The following is a 16,368-nucleotide window of genomic DNA, read 5'->3' as shown; positions in this document are numbered from 1 at the left end:
ACGATCTGACCAAATTGCTGACCCAATGGAAGCCACCGGGCCCCAAGTTAGAGTGTGATGACTCGTGACTATAAGGTCAATGCGGCTGTGCGACTGGTGTGCTGTGAAGAAGTAGGAGTAGTCTCGCATTGAGGGGTGAGTCACCCTCCAGATGTCCACCAATTGGAGCTGTCTAAGAGCTTTATGGAACAGAGGAAGCTGTGTAGCTGAGACCGACGCCTATCCTGACGTGCAGTTTCTCTCGGGATCTAACAGGAAATTAAAGTCATCCCCTAACACTACGCCCCCTCCATCCGCAAAATCCGCCAACTTGCCCAATATGGTTCTACCCATCTGTACTAGGCTCTGATTGGGAAGGTGCCAGGCCACAACAGTAAGGAGTGTACCCCACATTCTAACCTTCAAAAAGACAAACCACCCCTTTGGATCAGTCCCCTCATTCAGAACCTTATGTGGCACTGCTCTGTGTATCACTATCAACACCCCTCTCGACTTGGCTTTTGGGTTTGTGCTATGGTACCATGCTGTGAAATGCCGATCTCTCAAAGCCGGAATGTGCCCTGCACGGAAGTGCATCTCCAGAAGAAATAAGACCTGAGATTTCAGCTTATGCATTTGATACAATATCTGATGACTTTTGTGTGCCACATTGAGGCCGAGCATCTGACAAAAGGCTAGGGCGTCCTCTGGGTGTCTCAGCTGCCTCACGATCCCTCTATTGTGGACCTGAAGACGAAAGCAGAACTCCCAGCTATGTGCCATATCCTGGTGGCGGAGTTCCTCGAGCAAAAGACGAAGAACTCTTCGTTTAGTCAGTGTGAATCTGGATGTCAGGCAGTATTTGAAGCTGTGCCCCCTCATGCAGTATTTGCCATCGCTCATGGGCTCCTCTCATTATAGCTTCCTTCAGTTGCAATTTGTGAATCCTGCAAACTATGCTACGTGGTTGGTCTGGGTCCCTAGAATGGGGGCAAAGGGCCCTATGACATCTGTCCAACTCTAATGGAGCATCAGACAGGGCCTATCGTAGATCACTGAAGATGCTGCGCACTGTCACCTCTAACTGAGGGGGCTCTATATCCTCACGGAGGCCTCTGGTATGGATGTTATTCCTACAACCCCTGTTCTTCACATCATCCAGAGAGTTCATTAGGAAGTGTAACTGGTAGGATTTGGTAGCCAGGGTAGTCTCATGGTACTCCACTCTATTATCAAAGGACGCCACATCGCCCTCAGTCGTCGAGACCCTCTCTCCCAAGTGGTGGATGTCCTGATGGATGGAGCAGATCAACTTTGTATGCAGACTATTAGGCGCAAAACATATGCCTCCATATCCTCTTTAGTAGGAATAGATTGCAACTGGACTATCAGTTCACGGAATTCAGACATTGTATATTCATGACCCACTTGCTGGGATAGGGATGCAGGAGAGACCCATGAACTGGGAGATATTTTTTTTAGGCAGTCATTTTTTATATTTTTTTCTGCACAAGTATGCAATGGGGTCTGGAGTTTATTCAGTTGTGCCTTGAAAGGGAAAGGGTGTTGCCTCCATTATAGGCCTAACCATGTGTCCTGTAAGCAGATTAGGGTTACAATGAGGGTATTGCTGAACACAGATGAATTAGTGCTATGAACTTTGGGGTGTGCCTCCCCAGTTTATTCCTGCTTGAAACAAAGAAAACTATCATAAAAGTGACATATTTGTGACAAAAATGAAATTTTATTAATTTTTCATCTGCTTTATAATGATTTTTGCAAACAAAAACTGTGCGGTCATAATGCTCAGTACACCCCTAGATAAGTGGACTAAGGGGTCTAGATTTCAAAATTGAGTCATTTGTGTGTGCGGGGACGGGTGTGTTCTATAGTTTTCACAGCTTGATGACTCTGCGCTATGAAGCCTGGAATGTATTCATTTGTGCTCTAAATTATTTGTCCCTTGATTACAGGCCTAGCCATGTGTCCAGTAAGCAGATTTGGGCTACAATGGGTATGTTTCTGAGCACAGGACAAACAGCGGTATCCATTTTGGGGTACCTCTAGAGTTCGCATCTTTGCAGGCTTTTTTTAGGATAGTCGTGAGGCTCCCTTCGGCAGCATCAACTGCTGCTTGGTTTTTCCCTCGGATCAGCACGGGACATCGAAAGCAGGATGCATGATTCTGTTCATCATGCCTATTATGGTAAGATGGGTGCCACTAGCAGATTCTTGTGGTTGGGATTTTTTTCGCAGTTGGGATTCTTGTCAGACATTTCTTCTGGACTATTGCTGGTCAGCATTATAAATTTAGGCCCCGGCTTCAGGCCTAGGCAGGACACTACAACGGGAAGACTTATTAGTATACAGGTGGGAAACAAGGCAGGGCTTCCTCTGTTCTTCACCAATTCCTACACAGTTTTCTCTCTTTCTGGTTGTACATTAGATATCAGGTGGCTGCTAAAAAGGTCTGCCATCACATGCTTTCTTCTGGACCTTTAACTTTAGTTCCTTGTGAGAGTTTGCTGAGACCTGTAGTACAGAGCACTTCTCATAAGAAGTTCCAACTCTCCCAGCAAGGATTGTTGGAATCATTATCCCACAACTCTACTTTGAATTGGTTAAACTCTGCCAGGTGGCTAGCTCTCCTGCGCTATTGCCTTTCCTGCAGTACATCTTGCAGTAGTCTATATTGCAGTAATTGTAGAAGTACTGTCTTAGTGACATGTGTTGTAGTAATAATAATACAAATGTGTTTCTTATAGCAGCCTATGCAAATATATGTATGTATATAGTCATATATCCACCTCCATAGAAAATAGCTAGCAGTGAAATGGTTAAAGGGGCTGTCCTGCGAAAGCACGTGGGGTTAAGCACTTCTGTATGGCCATAAAAAGGCACTTTGTAATATACATTGTGCATTAAATATTGGCCATACAGAAGTTATATACTTACCCCCTCCGGTGTTGGCGTCCCCGTCTCCATGGCGCCGACCGAAGCCTTCTTCTGCCTGGATTAGACGCACTTGCGCTGTCTGCTTCTTCTGCCCCGCTGAAGGGGCCGCTCCGGCATGCTCGCGCCGCACAGGTCTTCTGCGCATGCGCAGAAGACCTCTGCGGCGCGAGCACGCCAGAGCAGGACAGAAGAGGGCAGACTGCGCAAGCGCGTCTAATCCAGACAGAGGAAGGCTTCGGTCGGCGCCATAGAGACCGGGACGCCAACACCGGAGGGGGTAAGTGTATAACTTCTGTATAGCCAATATTTAATGCACGATGTATATTAAAAAGTGCATTTATATGGCCATACAGAAGTGCTTAACCCCACTTGCTTTCGCGGGACAACCCCTTTAACTGGTTCATTCTTATGCTGGTATCCTGAAATACACTCCTACACAAGTTCTCAAGTTCTACAAGGTCCTGAGATGTGTTTCTCAGGAGAAACACATCTGTGATGCCCTCAGCTCATAAAAGAGGGGGCTACTTCTTATCTATGTCTTGGATTCCTAAGTCCAGGCAGAGATATTGATAGTCTATTCTAGTTGCATTTCCTAGAAATTACGTGTTCACATAGCAACATACACCTGGGGCGTAAACATGTTAATCATCAGCGTCGTTACATACTAGGCCAATCATGAGTTGTTATGATGTTGGGAGGGGTATGCATGTAATTGGTGCTTCATATTCAGTATAACTGTATTGTACTTCCCTACAATAAACCAGAAGGGTATGGGGGCTCACGGGGAATACCCCTGAGTTCAAATACATATATTCATGCATGAAGCTTCTCATTATAACCAATCTGGAGCAAACCAGTGAAATCTTCTGGAATATGATTTATTCCTATAACACATGTCTCACTCCAAAGCGGAGGAACTGTATAACTGTATTCCACATTGGCTGGTGGCTGTAGAACCAACTAATTGCAGCCCTTCTGTCCAGCTTATACAAAATTGCTGAACCACAATGAGCACACTCCCTGTCCCTGCCTCTACCACTATTTTAGAAAGAATAGAACTAGTTACACAGGACTCTGTCCATGGTAGACTATGCAAGAGAACTAGACTTCCCCATTCAAGGCAATTGTCTATAACTACTGCTTCGGCATTCTTTTCATTTCTTCCTGTACTAAGATTGCAATCTGAGCCAGACTTGATTAAATCATTTCGCAAGCTACTGTTGGTAAGAGTTCCCACCTTCCACAAAAGAGACCAAAACGTACAAGAGGATTGCAAAGGCAAAGAACCCAGTGTTGTTCCTTTTGATGTTCCAAGCCCTGAAATTTGGATACTCAAAGGACATGCAGGAACAGAAGTGAAGGCCCTCATTTAAACCAAGACCATCCTGGTGTCCCCATTCTCAGACCTCCATGGCATTTTTGCATGAAGTCACTAAGATCTGTCATTGCCTCTATGAAACCACAGGAGTTTATCATCCTTTGACATCAAGGATGCTAACCTTCATGTACCCAAGGATGCCTAACTTCATGCCTAGCGCATCAGCGATTTCTCCTCTTTGCCATCTAGTCAAATCACTGTCCATTTAAGGCCATTCCACTTGGTTGGCCATGGCTCCCCAAGTTTTCATAAACCTTTTGGCATCAGTGATGGCTATCCTCCATTCCAAGGGCTTTGTGGCCATTCTTTATCTCAACGACATCATGATAAAAGCCCTGACCTTGTCGGCCAACCTGGGCAGTGTTCACATTGCTCCTGACATGTTGTCCAAGTTTGGGTAGGTCATCAATCAACCCAAGTCTTTTCTCACATAGTTGCAATGGCTGGATTTTCTGGATCTAACCTTTGACATGGCTCAAACTCATGTACTATTCCCAATGCCAAAACTTCTTCAGAAATAGATACAATCTCTGCAGACTCTGAATCCTGTGACTATTTGTCACTGTACTCCTACTTCAAGGCAATTGTGTTTGGCCAATTTCACGTGCGGCCTTTTCAAAGGACCATTTTATCGAACTGAGACAAGTCTGTGACTTTGCCCACTTGCATGATCTGACTGCCTCTGCACATTCAGTGCTCACTGTTTTGGTGACTGGAGTCCCTACAGTTCCATCTGCGTCATTCCTTTCTTACCCTCCAATAGCAAGTACTCACATCGGATGCCAGTCTTTCCGATCATGAGGTTATTCTGAAGAATGTCTCGGTGCAAGGAACTTGGTCTAAAAATGAGACAAAACTACAGATAACCATATTGCAACTTTGTGCCATTCTCCTATCCTTTCACCACTTTCTGCTCTAGGTGATAGGGCTATCAGTGCAGGTCCAAGCTACCTATGAGACGGCCATCATGTACATAAATCATCAAGGCAGGACTTGCAGCTTTAAATTTATGGAGGAAGCAGCAAAGATCTTGATGTGGGCTGAAGATCATCTTCCAGCACTCTTGGTAGTCCACATACCAGTAGACAACTGGATAGCAGACTTTCTCAGCAGAGAAACAGTTGGCCTGGGAAAATAGGAACTACCTCCCAAAGTCTTTTAGAAAATTTGTTAAAGGTGAAGTCATACGGATGTCAACCTCATGGAGTCTAGAATCAATCGCAAGCTGCCAAACTTGCCAGGTCTAAGGACCCCCAAGTTAAAGCAAAGGATGCTCTATTAAGTTCATAGACAAAATTCCAGTTCACGTCTTTCCCCCTTTCCACTAATCCCATGACGTCAAGAAGAATATTAAAATAAAAGGCCTTTTGATGATTCTTACCACCCCAGATTCACCCCAGAGGGCGTGGTACTCAGATCTAGTCGACCTACTCGTCGACTCTATGCGGTGCCTTCCTCTTCAATATCTTCTCTTACAGGAACCCCTATTTCACCGGAATTTGCCTACACTCCAGTTATCAGCTTGACAATTGAAGCCACCATCTCGACAGCCTGAGGATTTAAGGAACCTGTCATTCAAGCCAGAATGATGACTGGAAACTCTACTCCTCTTGGGTTTTTTATTGCATTTGGAAAAATTCAATTTCCATTCTGAGTGTTTTTCTCTATATCCCATCTCCCATCATTCTTACAGTAGAGTCTGGATATGGGTTTGAGTCTTGGTTCTTTTAAGGGTCAGGTTTCCGCACTATCCAGCCTTAACTGGCTTTCAAGTTTGCTGTCTGTACTATATAATATTTATTACTGAAAATCTAGAGGCAACTGTACCCTACCACCTCTCTCCCCAAATCAGCATAATTGAGCTTAAAAGGTAGAGATAAAGAGGTTTAGAAAGCAAGTACAATCGCGCCCTTATATAATGAGTGGTCTTTGAATTAAGGTATAGAGATCAAACATGGTATTAATTTAATTGATTCTATATAATACCTATTCAAATCCTATTACTGTTTAGAAAGGATTCGCACCTCAGAGTATCCAATGTATGAGAGATAGGACTAAACTACATTGACTAAATAATACTGGCTAAGCTGCACTGAGCTAGCTTTAATGAAGTCAGTATCTCTGCTTTCTGTAATACCCCAACCTAGCCAAGTTGCATAGATGATACCAATATGCCGCACAGCTAATACTGGTTAAACAATACTAAGTGAACTATCGTATAGGTCAATATCTCTGCTTGCTGTAACATCCCAACCTAACTAAGTCGCATAGATGATAATAACCACACCACACAGCTAAATGCGTTTGATAATGCTGGCTCTACTATACTGAGCCAGCTACAGCAAGGGTAAGTATCTCTACTTACTGTAATACTCCACGCGTTTCCATATCATAATGGTTGATGTTTCATGAGGAGCTTTTTAAATCAGCAGGAAAAATATTTCATTCTTAAGGATAATCAGATAATGGCCACGCAGCCCTGATGGTGGACTGACAGCATAATGAATGAGACGGCCCAGTGCAGCTATACATGCTCCAAGTCTCCACCCCTATTTACTGGTGAAGTTTCACTCTCCTCCAGTTAAGAGCAACCAGTAGATTAGAAAATCCAGAAATTAGTATTTATACTCTGCAATGCACAGGAGGAGCTGATAATACATGTGATGAATATTAATATTATATAACCTATCAGGAATGTATAGCACTCCAGAGTCAGCCATACTAACTAAACCATAACGTAAAGGTAATAATATACTAAAAGCTTTATTTATATATATGATGGATTATCTCTAGCATAACAGCCATACAACCACATGCGGAGCAGAAATGATACAGCAATAAAGATGAATAAACTGCCATCAGACATTGATAACCTGTATGGAATGATACACTATATACAGCAGTGGCCATAAGGATGGGATGAAAGCTAACTAGATAAAACATATTCATTGTGTCATCATATTGGGTAGACTAGATAAACTGACTGCATACCTCCTTCCATAATTTTCCCACCTCGATGAACTGCCCTGGAATGTCCAAAAGTCTCCAGCTGTGTCCCCAATGATATCGACGAGAAAACAAGATTTTTGTACTTACAGTAAAATTTCTCTTGTTTCATTCATTGAGGGACACAGCAACCACTAAGCTGTTATTAATATTTTTTCTGATATATTCCTCCTGTTCATAGAGTTCTCTTTTTGCAGTTGCGTAACAGATTTTACGGTAAGTGCAAAAATCTTATTAGCTTCTTGAAAACCAGTTCCACAAAGTCACAGATGCTTGGTGGGATTCTCTCATCACTATTTCTACACATAATTGGTAACACGTTTTAAGACTTAATTGCATATATTAATGTGAAATATTCTATGTGCATGGTGGGTATATAGACCTGCTATGTGGGTTTAAATTGATTTTTAGATAAAACACATTAATTGGCAGTTGCATATGTTAGTGAAATCATTTGCTAAATGGTATGTTTTCAGGTATCCAAATTAACAGTTAATGCTCGAGCATTGAGGAAGCTTACAAACCACACACACCTTGGATGTGATTGGAAGTCATCTGATTTATTCCAAACCACAGAGATATTTTATACAAAGACATTTAAAATGAGGCTAGAACACGCCTCACTTGTAATAATTATAATTCATTATAAGTCATTCATTATCATTGGTTATTTAAAAACAAAACAATCATCATGTCAATGACATCTTAGTTAGAAGCAGGACTTCTCTCAGGCCAATTGGAACTATTTCTCATGAGACCCCTGTAAAATGGCCTTGCTTTCTTATAACAGAACAATAATATGAGCAAAAGAAAGACAGTGAAAAGCCGTAAGAAAAGCAGGTTACAAGACATAACATGGAGGAAAGGAAATGTTATAGTTTCCCTTACACATATATTTCTTTTTTTTAACCCCTTAAGGACATGGCCTTGGGCATAAGGACGCAACAATTTTTGACGGATTTTAATCTCCATTTTTCAAAAGCCATCAAATTGTTATTTTTCTGTCGACGCGGACGTATAAGAGATTGTTTTTTTTGCAGGGCGAACTGTAGTTTTTATCGGTACCATTTTTTGAGTACATAATCTATATTGTAAGACTTTTATTTATTTTTTTATGATTGTATCAATTCTGCCATAGATTTTTTTTAAGTGTTAATTATGCAGCATAAATGACACAATCCATTTTTTCTGTGGGCTGGTACGATTAGAAGGATACCAAAATTCTTATTTATTCATTTTTTTAGTTGTTTCCACTTAACTGCAATAAATCACTTTTTTTGAAAGTCTTTTTTTTCTTTCTAAATCGCTGCATTTAAAGTCCTATAACTTTTTTTTATTTTTCCATAGACGGAGCTCTGTGAAGGCTTATTTTTTGCGAGACAAGCTGTCATTTTTATTGGTACCATTTTGGGGTACATGCGGCTTTTTAAATTATTTTTATTGCATTTTTTGGGAGGCCGTGCAGGAAAAAAAGAATGCTCAACTTATTGTACACGTTGTTACAAACACGAGGATACCAAATATATGGGATTTTGTAATGCTAATATGAGAAAAAGCCCCATAAAGTATTTTTTGTTTACATTTTATCTTTTTCTTTTACACCATACTAGCTCTGATCGCTATGATAAGGCATTGCAGGACTTCTCTCCTGCAATGCCTTAACCCCTATTACAGCAATCATAGAAATCCTTTTGCCATGGCAACCAGCCGGGCTCTCTGCGATTATATCGTGAGAGCCCAGCAAACTCACAGAGGGAGCGGGCTCCCTCTTTGAAACCTTCCCATGTCACGATCTACATAGATTGCAGCAGGGAAGGGGTTAACAGCAAGGGACACATCTCTAATGTACCTGCGCTTTTGCAGCGGGAGGCCGGCTATCAGTGACAGCCGACTCCCGCTACTGGATCCACATGACGCAAGGCTACGTCTATTTGCGGATAGTACCCCCCAGCCATGACGTTCCCTTACGGGAAGGGGTTAAAAGAATATTTATTTAGCATTTTATACATCACAATACAAAAATAAAATAAAGGAAGGTGCATCAGTAATATTTCACAGTATTAGACCATCATACTTTCATCAATCCTTTAAAATTTATAATACCCTCTTTTTATTTTTTATTAAAATAGAGTACAAAAAAGGTATGAAGTACAAACATATTAAACCTCTAACTTTAACTTTACCCACAGCGCGATCGCCAGTACAGCGGATAATCAGTCTTTACTCAAGTACCAAAAATCAAGAAAAAGAGGAAGAATTTTAAATTTCCCTCGAGCCACGTATGTCAGCTTATATAAGGGGGTAACACTATTTATTTCATGCAGCCAGGCAGTGTTAGTGGGTTTTTAGGGGGTGCTTCCAGTTGAGTAGTATTACTTCTTTTGCATAGAGTGCGTGTTGCTGTGTCACCAAAGATGTCCTCCACAAGGCCAAAGAGGCAAACCCTAGGGTGTAAAATACGCAGGGTTCCCAAATTTGTTTCTATAAACCCAAGAATATCTGTCAACCAAGGCAGCAAAGCTTAGATTCTTTTGTTGGTAGCGGGAGTGATGGAGTCCTGAGTCCTCTCTCCTTGGGTGCTAAGTCACGCCCCCTACACATATATTTCATAATCATCTTTGATTTTCATGTTGGATCTTTATTTCTTCTACTATTTATCAATCAAAAAAGAAAATGTCAGCTTAGTCTAACACATGAGATTTGTGAGTGCAGCATTTGACAAATTCAACCCATTAATCTGGTTTCTCCTATGTATGTTTTTTGATAGTCAACAAGATTTGACTTCAAAGTAAAATATTCCCAACATTCAGAATATCAAAATGGTTTCTCCCCGGTGTGACTTCTCTGATGTCTAAGAGGATCTGGTTAAGCTGTAAACATTTCCCACATTCAGGACATTTATAGTTCCTGTCCTGTATGATTATTCTGATGTGTAATGAGATTTGCTTTCTACTTAAAACATTTCCCACAATCAGAACATAAATACAGTTAAGGTTCTGTGTGAATTCTCTGATGTCTAACAAGATTTATTTTCTGCCTAAAACATTTCTGACATTACGAACATAAAAATGTTTTTTTTTTCTCATGTGTTTTCTTATGTGAAACAAGACATGATTTTGTCTTAAAACATTTCCCTCATTCCGAAGATGGAAATGGATTTTCACCTGTGTGAATTCTCAGATGTTTCACAAGACTTGATTTTTGCTTAAAACATTTCTCACATTCTGAACATGAATATGGCTGCTCCCCTGTGTGAATTCTCAGATGTTTCACAAGACTTGATTTTTGGTTAAAACATTTCCCACAATGAGAACATGCATATGGCTTCTCCCCTGTGTGACTTCTCTGATGTATCACAAGACTTGCTTTCTGCGTAAAACATTTCCCACAATCAGAACATGAATATGGCTTTTCTCCTGTGTGAATTCTCTGATGTGTCACAAGATTTGATTTGTGTGGAAAACATTTCCCACATTCTGAACATGAATGTGGCTTTTCCCCTGTGTGAAGTCTCTGATGTTCCACAAGATTTGCTTTCAGCTTAAAAGATTTCCCACAATCAGAACATGAATATGGCCGCTCCCCTGTGTGAATGCTCTGATGTTTCACAAGACTTGATTTATGGTCAAAAGATTTCCCACATTCTGAACATGAAAAGGACTTTTCCCTCGTGTGAATCCTATGATGTTCCACAAGACTTGATTTATACTTAAAACAATTCCCACATTCTGAACATGAGTATCGCTTCTCACTTGTGTGAATTCTTTGATGTATAACAAGACTTGGTTTCCGCATAAAACATTTCCCACAATGAGAACATGCATATGGCTTCTCCCCTGTGTGACTTCTCTGATGTATCACAAGACTTGGTTTCTGCGTAAAACATTTCCCACAATCAGAACATGAATATGGCTTCTCTCCTGTGTGACTTCTCTGATGTTTCACAAGACTTGATTTATGTGGAAAACATTTCCCACATTCTGAACATGAATGTGGCTTTTCCCCTGTGTGAATTATCTGATGTTCCACAATACTTTTTTCATGCTTAAAACGTTTCCCACATTCCAAACATGAAAATATCTTTTTTCCTGTGTGTTTTTTCTGATTCTCCACAAGACTCGATTTTTGCTTAAACAATTTCCCACAATCACAACATGAATATGGCCTCTCCCTTGTATGAATTCTGGTATGTTCAACATCCATTCCATAAATTGAGGGTATATCTGGGATAATAGCAGGCTCTTCATATTTATCTTGTATGATACTATGATCTTCGACTTTACAATCTGTTGATGTCAGATGTCCACCTGAGCTCCTGGTGCCATCATCTGTCAAAAACAATTGGATTTTAATATCTTTCCATATAACATTACAATTATACCGATAGTTTATGACATTTGTAGAAAAAAAATGTTTATACAAATTGTTAGGCATGTATCAAAATTCAAATATTAAAAAGGGTTTTTCCATTCACAGGAGCCACAATAATTCAAGGAGCACCTAATCTACTGACAACAATCCTAATAGACCAATAAGTTTAGTGAATACATTTCCTTTCTTGTATTTTTTTTTTGACAGACTTGGCTTCAGACAATTTGAGTTTTTTCCGGGCTGTCCACCCCATTTCAAACTCGGAGATGTTTCGTCTTCAACAAATTAAACACTATGCGTTAGCCCTTATTGGGAATAGACAAAACCTTGCTAAGCTAACTGTTTTTGAAAGCCTGTGCAACATAAACACTAGGGGTCCTGAAAAAAGAAAAAAAAAAAAAAGCCAAATTGTACTCCCAATTTACAATACCCACGGATAAACTACCATATATGTGGAGGTAAGTAGAGGGTCTGGGCAAGAAGTTGCCAATCTTGGACTGGCATGAAATAGGTATTTCAACTGCAACGCTTTCTATTAATGTAGCAATAACGAGGCGGGCTATAAACTTTTAATGCATTGGTATTTGGTTCTGAGATGAGTAGCCAGTATGTTTCTGTGGATGTCAGGCGTATGCTTCAGAGGATGTGGGGGTGAGGGCTCCTTCCTACACATTTGGTGGAACTGCCCCAAGCTTCGTAGATTCTGGATACAGGTATATACTCTAATATTCTCCATTAGAAACTTGACACTAAAAAATTACCCTGGGAAACTCTCCTGGGTAAGCAAATTGCTAACATCCCCAAATACACACACAAATGGATATTCTACTGCTTCCTAGCTGCACGTATAGCAGTCGCTCGGTCCTGGAGGCAAACTTCAGTTAGCATTGATTTTGTGATAAAAAATTATCATGGATCATGGTCAATGAGAAGTTGGCAGCTATCCTTGTGGATTGTGAAGTGTTGTGTGATAAAACTTGGTCATCCTGCTACTATTATTGACAGTTCATGCACCTATGCAAACCAACAGCCAGAGCTTTGTCTCTTCCAGGGCAATCTTGTTTACCATCAAGCATGTCATCTACTCCCCCAATAGATTTTTTGAGGAGCATACTCTCCGGCCACGTTAATAGAATAGGTTCACCTTAATTTCCCATCTCAGGTTCACCGACATAATAAGCCCCATTATAGCCTCATCCCTTCATTCCCTCTCCGAAATTACCCTTGCCGCTAGAAATTAAAAGTTTCTCATCATATTAAATAGTACCAATGAAGACTAGAACTCATCCCGAAAAAAGCAAGCCCCCATACAACTAAGTTGATGGATAAATAAAGGAGTTACAATTTTTTTCAATTGAAAAAAAAGGGCCATGTCCTTAAGGGGTTAACCCTAACAGGAAAGTCTATGCATCACATAAGCCAAACCGTTAGCCATTCAAGGAGAGACTGGAATTCTGGAACTGAAGAAGCGATGTTAGAATGGACTTAAAACGATGACCTTCCGAAACCAGGGGTGTGAGATGTGAGTGAACCAAGTCTCCCTAAATAGAGAAAGTTAAACTCACACCCTAGATGGCTTGAGTGAGGACTGCCCTTTATTTAGTAGAGGTAGACTTGGAGGATTGTAGTTTGAGACACCAGGAAAGACAAGGCTTGTAGGAGGGTCTTTGGTTTTGGTCCTGCGAGTATTTTTTGCTATCAGAGGAGTGGGGGCTAATATGGCAAAAGGAATGAAACTGAGGCCTTTTCTTCTGTGCAGATCTCCCACAGCTTGATTTGAGATGAGAACTTTTACCGCCAGTGGCTTCAGAAATCTCATCCAGTCTGACGCCGAAGAGGCGTGAGACAGAAAAAGGAAGATGTGTTAAAGACCACTTTAAAGCAGAGTTTGCAGCCCAGGATTTGAGATACAGTATCCTACGAGAGGAAACCGAAGTGGCTCATGCACAAGTCAATAGTCTGTCTCAATCTAGGGAGTCTTTACTGATAAATTTTCCCATTTGGCCTGTCAGCTGTGAAACAGTGGTTAATTCTTCTGGAGAAGAGCCAGAAAAGATGCCGCAACATGGTTGCTTACCACCTTTAGTAGTGGCCCTACTGACCCAAGTAGAAGCAAAAACAGGGATAAGTGCCAAACCTACTGCCTCAAAGTATGGTTTAGCTAGGGATTCTAGTTTTTTGCCACGTATGTCCTGAAAGGATGAGACAAGCCGTCACAGGTAGGGTGCTGCTTTTTTATAAAGAGGATACTGGGGGTCTATTAATGGAGAAGACAACCTCCACTTAACCAAGTCTTGCAGAAAGTGGTACATGATGTCCAAATGTTTTGGTTTGGTAAAGCGTTTGATAAAATGGTTCCACTCTTTGGCTGACACGTCTGTAGTGGCCCAGAAAATCCTTTACTGGCCCCCTCCTTAAGGCCTCCTTCCCACGAACGGATTTCCGCCGCGTAATTCGCGGCGAAAATCCGCTGCGTTGCCCGCAGCTATTAGGTTCTATTGAACCTACACTACCGTTCAAAAGTTTGGGGTCACATTGAAATGTCCTTATTTTTGAAGGAAAAGCACTGTACTTTTCAATGAAGATAACTTTAAACTAGTCCTAACTTTAAACAAATGCACTCTATACATTGCTAATGTGGTAAATGACTATTCTAGCTGCAAATGCCTGGTTTTTTGTGCAAAATCTACAAAGGTGTATAGAGGCCCATTTCCAGCAACTATCACTCCAGTGTTCTAATGGTACAATGTGTTTGCTCATTGGCTCAGAAGGCTAATTGATGATTAGAAAACCCTTGTGCAATCATGTTCACACATCTGAAAACAGTCTAGCTTGTTACAGAAGCTACAAAACTGACCTTCCTGTGAGCAGATTGAGTTTCTGGAGCATCACATTTGTGGGGTCAATTAAACGCTCAAAATGGCCAGAAAAAGAGAACTCTCATCTGAAACTCGACAGTCTATTCTTGTTCTTAGAAATGAAGGCTATTCCATGCGAGAAATTGCTAAGAAATTGAAGATTTCCTACAACGGTGTGTACTACTCCCTTCAGAGGACAGCACAAACAGGCTCTAACCAGAGTAGAAAAAGAAGTGGGAGGCCGCGTTGCACAACTAAGCAAGAAGATAAGCACATTAGAGTCTCTAGTTTGAGAAACAGACGCCTCACAGGTACCCAACTGGCATCTTCATTAAATAGTACCCGCAAAACACCAGTGTCAACATCTACAGTGAAGAGGCGGCTGCGGGATTTTGGGCTTCAGGGCAGAGTGGCAAAGAAAAAGCCATATCTGAGACTGGCCAATAAAAGAAAAAGATTAAGATGGGCAAAAGAACACAGACATTGGACAGAGGAAGACTGGAAAAAAGTGTTGTGGACGGATGAATCCAAGTTTGAGGTGTTTGGATCACAAAGAAGAACGTTTGTGAGACGCAGAACAAATGAAAAGATGCTGGAAGAATGCCTGACGCCATCTGTTAAGCATGGTGGAGGTAATGTGATGGTCTGGGGTTGCTTTGGTGCTGGTAAGGTGGGAGATTTGTACAGGGTAAAAGGGATTCTGAATAAGGAAGGCTATCACTCCATTTTGCAACGCCATGCCATACCCAGTGGACAGCGCTTGATTGGAACCAATTTCATCCTACAACAGGACAATGACCCTAAACACACCTCCAAATTGTGCAAGAACTATTTACAGCAGAAGCAGGCAGCTGGTATTCTATCGGTAATGGAGTGGCCAGCGCAGTCACCAGATCTGAACCCCATTGAGCTGTTGTGGGAGCAGCTTGACCGTATGGTACGCCAGAAGTGCCCATCCAACCAATCCAACTTGTGGGAGATGCTTCTAGAAGCGTGGGGTGCAATTTCACAAGCTTACCTCAACAAATTAACAGCTAGAATGTCAAAGGTGTGCAATGCTGGAATTGCTGCAAAAGGAGGATTCTTTGACGAAAGCAAAGTTTGATGTAAAAACAATGTTATTTCACATACAAATCATTATTTCTAACCTTGTCAATGTCTTGGCTCTATTGTCTATTCATTTCACAACGCATGGTGGTGAATAAGTGGGACTTTTCATGGAAAACACAAAATTGTTTGGGTGACCCCAAACTTTTGAACGGTAGTGTAATAGCACAATGCTCACGATGCGTAATTCCAGCGCGGAATTACGCACCGCGATTTCTCCCGTCCTCACCCGCAGCATGCTCTATTTTCTGCGGGTGAGGACGGGCTGTACGCACTGACGGCTTCCATTGCAGTCAATGGAAGCCGTCCGTTCACGCTATCTCCCGCTGTAACCAGCGGGAGATAGCGTGAAAAAACGCTTTCCCGCCCACCGCCGCGCGTCATATGACGCCAAATGACGCGGCCGGCCGCGTCACGTGACACGGCCGGCCGTGCACGTGACACGGCCGGTGACGCGGCGGTGACGCGGCGGTGGTGGGCGGTGACGGGCGGTGACGCGGCGGTGGTGGGCGGGGAAGCGATTTCACGCTATCTCCCGCAGGTAAGTATAGGGGCTCTGGGGGGCGCCGTGACGGACTTCACTGCGTAATATTACGCGGCGGACCCCGTCACGCTCGTGGGAAGGAGGCCTAAATGTCATGCATGCATGTCTTTTGTAGGTGCGCTGTGAAAAGTGTCCTGTCACTGTGTTATGTGTATTGCACAGCTGCAGTG

At 41.9% G+C, this 16,368-nt stretch overlaps 1 protein-coding gene across 1 annotated transcript in view; it reads right to left on the bottom strand.

The window, feature by feature from the left end:
- Window positions 1-8,468: 8,468 nt before the first annotated feature.
- Window positions 8,469-16,368, bottom strand: part of LOC136624336 (zinc finger protein 250-like) — a 325,143-nt gene continuing 317,243 nt past the window's right edge. The window contains exon 9 of the mRNA XM_066598267.1: window positions 8,469-11,646. Coding sequence (XP_066454364.1) covers window positions 10,454-11,646 — 1,193 coding nt within the window. The 3' untranslated portion in view covers window positions 8,469-10,453. The remainder of the gene's footprint in view (window positions 11,647-16,368) is intronic.

This window comes from Eleutherodactylus coqui, chromosome 4 (assembly GCF_035609145.1).
Source record: "Eleutherodactylus coqui strain aEleCoq1 chromosome 4, aEleCoq1.hap1, whole genome shotgun sequence".
Classification (NCBI taxonomy): Eukaryota; Metazoa; Chordata; class Amphibia; order Anura; family Eleutherodactylidae; genus Eleutherodactylus; species Eleutherodactylus coqui.
This window is presented reverse-complemented; position numbering and strand designations above follow the sequence as displayed.